Source organism: Tachypleus tridentatus, chromosome 7, assembly GCF_004210375.1.
Source record: "Tachypleus tridentatus isolate NWPU-2018 chromosome 7, ASM421037v1, whole genome shotgun sequence".
NCBI classification, from domain to species: domain Eukaryota; kingdom Metazoa; phylum Arthropoda; class Merostomata; order Xiphosura; family Limulidae; genus Tachypleus; species Tachypleus tridentatus.
In genome coordinates this window covers 104,752,153-104,761,657 of record NC_134831.1, presented here as the reverse complement: position 1 = coordinate 104,761,657, position 9,505 = coordinate 104,752,153, and the positions used below count along the sequence as shown (strand labels likewise).

General features: G+C 33.4%; 1 protein-coding gene across 1 annotated transcript in view; it reads left to right on the top strand.

Annotated features, from left to right (window-relative positions):
- Positions 1–2,198: 2,198 nt before the first annotated feature.
- Positions 2,199–9,505, top strand: part of LOC143257754 (agrin-like) — a 41,891-nt gene continuing 34,584 nt past the window's right edge. The window contains exon 1 of the mRNA XM_076516786.1: positions 2,199–2,250. Coding sequence (XP_076372901.1) covers positions 2,199–2,250 — 52 coding nt within the window. The remainder of the gene's footprint in view (positions 2,251–9,505) is intronic.

Here is a 9,505-nt window from a genome sequence, read left to right as displayed (position 1 = left end):
CTCTTGTAATAGGTTGAACAATGTTATCCTGTCTCTTAGTTATATCTGTTGTAAGGTTGAACAGTGTTATCCTGTCTCTTAGTTATATCTGTTGTAATAGGTTGAACAGTGTTATTCTGTCTCTTAGTTATATCTCTTTGTAATAGGTTGAACAGTGTTATCCTGTCTCTTAGTTATATCTCTTGTAATAGGTTGAACAGTGTTATCCTGTCTCTTAGTTATATCTCTTGTAATAGGTTGAACAGTGTTATTCTGTCTTTAGTTGTATCTACACCTGTAGTTTACAAGTTAAATACAGATTTCAGATTATTTATGCAAGTTCTAATAATGTCTTACATGAGCTAAGCCTAACGCAAATTCATTGAGATGGTTAGTCAGTTTGTTTCGACTATTTAAATATGGTCTGTCTGTGCTGATCGCCTGTAAAGGAAGCTAATCGACCAGGGCGAAAGCACCCAGTAAAGAGCGCCCACCCGAAAGCACCCAGTAAAGAGCGCCCGCCAATGTGTTTGAGCTGCTCTAATAGAAAAGTGGAATTTGACCGTTACGTTTGGGGACTGTGGGTAAAACACTACAACAAAAGACGATCAAATTTCATTATTCGATCTGACCAGATTAGCCCACTAGAAAAGACGGTAGATGATGTTAACTGGTCGCCTTTCTTCTAGTCTGTCACTTGAAAGTTGGGAAGCTGCAGTACAGATTAGCCCCGGAGCAACTTGTCACGGAATCCACCATAGAAAGGGATCAGATTTAGTAAATAATATTTCATACGTTAATGATTTTCTTTAACCTAAACATGTTATTGATTTTTCAATGACCGTATTAACGATATTCATGAGGTGGATTATTATATTCAAGTTATATTTATTAATTCTGCTAGCATTGTTAACAGTTTCATACTACGTTCACTTTAGAACGAAACAACATTGGACGATCTGATGTGGTTATTGAGGTACACTACACTGTTTTGTGTTTTCTTATAGCAAAGCCACAGTGGGCTATCTGCTCAGCCCACCGAGGGGAATCGAACCCCTGATTTTAGCGTTGTAAATCCGGAGACATACCGCTGTACTAGCGGGGGGCCCGAGGTACACTATAATTACTCATATTATTAACTATTATTTCTGTTATAATTACTAGCGACTTAATAATAGTCATAATTATTCAAGAATTAACTACTTGTTCAAATTGTTAAGGAAAAGAAAATTAAATCTACAAAACTATCAAACATTGTGTCTGCAGGTTATTGTCATTCACATATGTTAAATGACATATTTTGCTTGGTGTATCTACAAAATGTCAATAAATATGTCTAACTACTCTCTTAAAACTGAGGTTTTATTCCATCTAAGTCTTCCAGTGACCATGAAGACTTCGTTTACAGTTTCCAATAGATGTGCCACATGAAGAAATACCTTGTTCTGGGGCGGGTGTGTCTACAACGTGAATCAATATAAAGCAAGGTTTTAATGGCTGATTGTTTAAGTTTCACGTTGGTGGTTTAAGTTCTGGGCTGTGGATCAGAAGGTCCCAAGATTGAGATGCGAGCATGCTATGCACTTTTAGTTGTAAGGACGTCGTAAAAATGACATTTAACCTTTGGCAAGTGGTGTTCACAGGTTTTCTTCATTTTAATTAATAGTTTGAAATTACGGAATATTACGTCCGCACATTACGGATCTCTGAACTGGTTGCTCAGATATATCTTCGATGTCATTTGTAGATTTTCTAAAATGTATTTATATTTCTGTCTCGAAATTTTATTGTAAATTGACAAAGACTGTATTTGTTGTAGAATCCATATTTTACATCCTTAGACTAAACGTTTACTGCTGTATATTAGAACAAACTTTGAAGCATTACAACAGCTGTAAATAGTCATTTTTCAGTACGATAGAGCATTTATAAATAGTACTAGTAACAAACCGATGATTCTAAACGACGGATTTTACAATTATCGTCAGGGTTAGAGTTCTAAATCTCGGAATTCTGGCAAGCAAGGAAGTCATGAAAAAATAGCAAAAAAAGTAGAACTTCCACGTTCAACCTGTACGTTTGAGGATTGAAGATTGGTATCTTTTGGAAGTGTTATAATGGGTCAGGTGTTTGAGGATTGAAGATTGGTATTTTTTGGAAGTGTTGTAATGGGTCAGGTGTTTGAGGATTGAAGATTGGTATCTTTTGTAAGAGTTGTAATGGGTCAGGTGTTTGAGGATGAAGATTGGTATTTTGGAAGTGTTGTAATGGGTCAGGTGTTTGAGGATTGAAGATTGGCATCTTTTGAAGTATTGTAATGGTTCAGGTGTTTGAGGATTGGTTGTTATCTTTGCAGGTGTGGTCAGGTGTTGCAGTGGTTAAAATGTTCTAATGGTCAAGTATTGTAATGTTTCGACTGTTGTAATGGTCCAAGTGTTGCAGTGGTTCAAGTGTTGTAATGGTCCAATGGTTGCAGTGGTTCAAGCATTGTAATGGTTCAAGTGTTGTAATGGTTCAAGTGTTGCAGTGGTTCAAGTATTGTAATGGTTCAAGTATTGTAATGGTTCAAGTGTTGCAGTGGTTCAAGCATTGTAATGGTTCAAGTGTTGTAATGGTTCAAGTACTGTAATGGTTCAAGTGTTGCAGTGGTTCAAGTGTTGTAATGGTTCAAATGTTGTAATGGTTCAAGTCTTGTAATGGTTCTTCTGTGTCGGTTCAGTTATTGACCAATAAAAGATCATTTAGGGGTTTCAAGGTTTTATATTTGAGAGTACCAAACTGTTATGTGAATTTATACATATTTTACGTGGTACTAATAAAACTCTGAGTACATATTTCAGAAGTATAACAGAATATTTACAATTAACTGTGTTTTTCCCAAATTTCAAATGATTGGTCTCATGTGTTAAAAGTTTTCTGTAAAATCGGGAACTTCCAGAAACGTAATAAGCCAACTAATGAAACAGAACAATATATTTAACGTTTTATCCAATTTCCTCCAAATTCGGAATCTCCAAAGCTAAGTTCAAATACATTGTCGTCAATTGCTAAATAATAACCCAATAATATTTTAATACAGGATTGAACATCATAAAAATATATATGAGAGTATAATGATAGAGGATGGATGAATTAAGTAGGAGATGGAAAGAATACCGTGAGGGTTTTCAAATAAATCCTCAGGCACAGAAACAGAAGAGTTAATGAACAGAATGAATTACAGCGACATCTGGGTGTAGACAGAGCCAACGTCACTACTGCAAAAAGTGGAAAAGACAAGTGAAAAAACTGAACAACTGGAAAGTTAACGAGATACCAGGTGAGTAATTTAAAGATAAATAAAGATTGATATAAGTTATAAACACAATAAGAGAAGCAAACGGATGGCCTGAAAACTGGAAGCAGAAGGCATTAAAAAGGAATATTTAAAAATCCAGAATAATTAATTATATGATGAGTGTTTTTTGTTTGTTTTGTTTTTTTGAATTTTGCGCAAAGTTACTCGAGGACTATCTGCGATAGCCGTCCCTAATTTAGCAGTGTAAGACTAGAGGGAAGGCAGCTAGTCATCACCACCCACCGCCAACTCTTGGACTACTCTTTTACCAACGAATAGCGGGATTGATCGTAACATATAACGCCCCCACGGCTGAAAAGGCAAGCATGTTCGGTGCGACGGGGATGCGAACCCGCGACCCTCAGATTACGAGAGTCGCACGCCTTAACCACGTCGCCATGCCAAGGCTTGATGATTGTAGCTTCATTTTTCAGGCAAGTAAAATCTTATTAAAATTAAAAATGAAAAGAAGGACTAATGAAGTTAAAGATGAAAAAGGACTAATGAGATTAAAGATAAAAGGAGGACTAATGAGCTTAAAGATAAAAAGAAGGACTGATGAGATTAAATATGAAAAGAAGGACTAATGAGATTAAATATGAAAAGAAGGACTAATGACACAAAAAAATGAAAAGAAGGACTTATGAGATTAAAGATGGAAAGAAGGACTAATGACATTAAAGATGAAAAGAAGGACTAATGAGATTAAAGATGGAAAAAAGGACTAATGACATTAAAGATGAAAAGAAGGACTAATGATATTAAATATGAAAAAGAAGGACTAATGAAGTTAAAGATGAAAAGGACTAATTAGATTAAAGATAAAAAAAGGAGGACTAATGAGATTAAAGATAAAAAAGAAGGACTGATGAGATTAAAGATAAAAGAAGGACTGATGAGATTAAATATGAAAAAGAAGGACTAATGACATTAAAAAAAAAGACTAATGAAAAGAAGGACTAATGAGATTAAAGATGGAGAGAAGGACTAATGAGTTTAAAGATGAAAAGAAGGACTAATGAGATTAAGTATGAAAAGAAGGACTAATGAGATTAAAGATGGAAAGAAGGACTAATGAGATTAAAGATGAACAGAAAGACTAATGAGATTAAAGATGAAAAGAAAGACTAATGAGATTAAATATGAAAAAAAGAAGGAAAATGAAATTAAAGATGAAAAGATGGAATAAATGAAATGAAGGAAGATTTAATGAAATATCAAGATGTTTTCAAGTTAAGAAGAGTGAACGTACTGTTTACTGTCTGGCTGTAGAAAAGTGTAGAGAATATAAAATATGGCTGTACCATAGATTATACCAAAGAGTTTGGCTGTGTATAACACCAGTTGATGTAATATGAAATATGCTACTAGCAAGTTGTGCGGGAGGAAGCAGGAGATAGCTGTAAAACTGGGATAGATAATTGGTGTGAAATGGGGACTGAGATAAGGTGTTAAGTTTTCACATGAATGTAGAAGATATCATAATGCACGTGGATGACATAATTTGACTTGTGATAACATAAATTTAATGTAGAAGGTATAATGATGCATTACGTGAATGAATGACATAATTCTGACTTTTGAGAAAAGTAAACTTCTGACTAATGAAAGTGTTGGATGTAAATAAACATAGGCTATGTTAATGAAAACAGAAAACACAGAGGTGAACGTAGAATAATAATTTATTTAGAAGCCATCATTACTGAAAAATGAGTTTGTTCTGCCGAGGTAGTGACTGTTATACTGATTAAGATGATGGCTGTTAACCAACGGTGGTTAAGATAATAACTGTTAACCAACAATAGCCAAGATGATTAACCAACAATAGTCAAGATAATGACTTTACAATGGTCAAGATGATGACTGTTAACAACGATCATGATGATTACTGCTAACCAACAACAGTCAAGATAATGACTTTGACAATGGTCAAGATGATGACTGTTAACAATGATCATGATGATTACTGCTAACCAACAACAGTCAAAATAATGACTTTACAATGGCCAAGACGATGACTGTTAACAGTGGTTAAGATGATGACTGTGTAAATATTTGACTTTACAAGGTTGTTAAAGTTTCTTGCTACTTACATACTGAGATTAACTATCCTCTCACTGACCAGCTACTTACACACATGAAAGTCGTACGTTATGGTTTGTTTTTTAGAACAAAACCGATTTGGATTATCTGATGTGTTCACCGCTGGAAATCGATCCTCGGGTTGTAGTATTGTAAGATCGTAAACTAACCACTGGTTGACTGGTGAGAAAAAAAAAAGATATGAAAACTTTGAACCTTTAGATTATAGAACATCAATGAGGATACCGAGAGTCAATAGAAGAGATGAATAACTAGGTGTTAGAAACAACAGGGTGCAAGAGAAGACTATTTAAAGACATCACGAGGGGCTCAGTGGATAAACATATAGTGGTAGTAAGAGTTGAATAAAGCACAAACAGACGAAGACCAAACACAAGGGGGGGGGGAATAAGAAAACAAATGGAATTTAGATGGTAGAAGCTTCAAGAATATTAGAAACACGTGGCGACATCTACAGTTCCGACAGGGATACGTGATAAACAACAAGGTAGTTTAATCATTATTTTTATTTCGAAATGTGTTATAAATAAATTTTTGGTGAAATTAGAAGCTCTAAACCGTAATATTATGTTACGTTACAAATAATCACCCAATTTTGTTGAGATAAATTGTTAATTTTTACAAAAAGCTGACAAGACCAAATACGTTTTCTGAAAATTCGTTATTGTTTCCACCTGATAAAAGGTGTAATTTTAAGGTAGTATGTTAAGAAAGCTGGTAACTAAGAAGAAAAATCTATTTTAAAGCTGCTGTTGAAACCAACGAGATGTGCTTATTAAATATGGTAAGGGAAATTTAAACTAGGCTGTATTAACTGTAAGAACGAGTTGCTTATTGTATGACCCAACTACGTTGTGAGATGCAAATTAATGATGTTTTATATTTTATTATGAATATCCAGTGACATAGTTTTGTGCATTGTAATAGTTTATGAGTAACCAATGGCGTGGCTTTGTGCACTGTTATAGTTTATGATATCCAATGAATCAGTTTTGTGCATTGTAATAGTTTATGAGTAACCAATGGCGTGGCTTTGTGCACTGTTATAGTTTATGATATCCAATGAATCAGTTTTGTGCATTGTAATAGTTTATGAGTAACCAATGGCGTGGCTTTGTGCACTGTTATAGTTTATGATATCCAATGAATCAGTTTTGTGCATTGTAATAGTTTATGAGTAACCAATGGCGTGGCTTTGTGCACTGTTATAGTTTATGATATCCAATGAATCAGTTTTGTGCATTGTAATACCTCATGGATATCTAATGATGTAGCTTGTTTTTTACATACAAACTACACTGCAGTCGATTTCCAGGATCAAGTGGTGTACTGTTTTATATAAAAAAATATATATACAACAAATATAAAAAACAAACACTTTAGAAACAAATTACGCCATAATTCCAACAATAATAGAGTACTTTTAATATATTACTGTTCTGAATCCACTTACTTAATCGTGTTGAACGAAACATCCACAACTCAACTGAAATTCATTAGATAATTATAATATTATAAGCTACTTTAATAGCTGTATAGTACCACACACAGTAATAAAACAGAAAAAAGAAACTCATCACTAAACGTTTTAGATCATCATTTCTATAAACACCTGTGGAGGTTTGTTCTTCCTCTGTGGCTAATGCAATTAACACAGAGTATTCATGGAATTTGAGTCTCATAAAAATATCCTACACGAAGAAATACATAACGGATTGTTAGTCTGTTAAACAAAGCATACAGAAATAAATATATTACGGATTTCTAGTCTATTGAATAGATACTATAGGAAAAATAGATTACGGTTTTCTAGCATCTTAAATAAATATTAAAGGAAAAATATATTATAGATTTCTAGTATCTAAATAGATACGACAGGGAGAAAGGTATTATGGATTTCTAGTATCTAAATACATACGACAGGGAGAAAGGTATTATGGATTTCTAGTCTCTTAATTATATACTACAGGAAGAAATATATAATAGATTTTTAGTCTCTTAATTAGTTACTATAGGAAGCAATATATGATGGATTTCCAGTATCTTAAATAGATAATACAGGAAGAAATATAAAATGGATTTTTGATGACAAAAAACCCACATAAAATAGAAATGTATCTCAGAACGGCTGGTATGGATATTAACTTTATTGACAAGCAGGGAACAACGTTTCGACCTTCCTAGGTCATGTTCTGGTTAACAAAGATAACGTGATCTGGAGATGACCTAGGAAAGTCAAAATGTTGTTCTCTGTTTATTAATAAAGGTGTTAATATCCATACCAGCCGTTTTGAGATACAAATGTATTATGCAGTTGTTGTATCTTAAATAGATAGTATAGAAATAAATATATTATGGATTTCTAGTCTCTTAAACTGATTATACACTAAAAATACATGTTGAATTTCTAGAAACCTGCATGGCAGTTTTTCTTTGCCAACAATTCTTTTTGTTCACGAGCTGAAGGAGGAAGAATAATAGGAAATTCTAGACACGTGTACTAAGCACGTGCATACAGTACAACACGTGCTTTGAAATGCTCGTTCTCAGTTAGGCAGATCATTACGTTAGTTCTTCGTGATTAGCAAAGGAAGTTATTGGTGCGGTCAAAGTCCTCACATCAACAACGAACTCTCATGGTGTGGCGAGAATAAAAAAGACCAGGACACCTGTTTCTCAGATGAGTTAACTTCTACCAACTTGAAACGTAACCAATACACATATAACTTGAAACGTAACCAATACACACATATAACTTGAAACGTAACCAAACACACACATAACTTGAAACGTAACCAATACATACACATATAACTTGAAACGTGTAAACCCAACACACATATAACTTGAAACGTAACCAATACACATATATAACTTGAAACGTAACCAATACACACACATATAACTTGAAACGTAACCAAAACACACATATAACTTGAAACGTAACCACAATAATACATATACTGGAAACGTAAACCACACACACACATAACTTGAAAGTGCAATACACACATATAACTTGAAACGTAACCAATACACACATATATACTGGAAACGTAACCAACACACACATTATAACTTGAAAAAGTAACCACACACATATAACTTAAAACGCAACCAAAACACACATATAACTTGAAATAAAACCAACACACACACATAACCTGAAACGTAACCAATACAATATATATAACTGAAACGTAACCAATAACACATATACTGGAAACGTAACCAACACACACACATAACTTGAAGTGAAACCAATACACACATATAACTTAAAACGTAACCAAAAAACACACATATAACTTGAAATGTAAACCAACACACACACATATAACTTGAAATGTAACCAACACACACACATATATAACTTGAAACGTAACCAATACACACACATATAACCTGAAACGTAAACAACACACACATATAACTTGAAACGTAACCAACATTACACATATAACCTGAAACAAACTACCACAATACATATATAAACCTGAAACGTAACCAACACACACACAATACATATAACTTGAAACGTAACTAAAACACACACATATAACTTGAAACATAACCAAACACACACATATAACTTGAAACGTAAACTACCAACATACATATAACTTGAAACGTAACCAATACAAACATATAACTTGAAACGTAAACCAATACACACACATAACTTGGAAAACGTAACCAATACATACACATTATAACTTGAAACGTAAACCAATAATAACACATAACTTGAAACGTAACCCATACATACATATAACTTGAAACGTAACCAATACACTACATAACTTGAAACGTAACCAATACACACATATAACTTGAAAACGTAACCAATACAACACACATAACTTGAAACGTAACCAATACACACATATAACTTGAAACGTAAACAAGTAACCAATATACACATATAACTTGAAACGTAACCAAATATATATAAACTTATATATAACCATATAAACTTATAGAAGAAAGATTTACCACTATGAAACGAACAGCAAATTGTGATCAATAGAAACGTTTTCCCACAGGCTTGAAAGTTTATTTAACAAGGCATCGAAAATTTTAAAT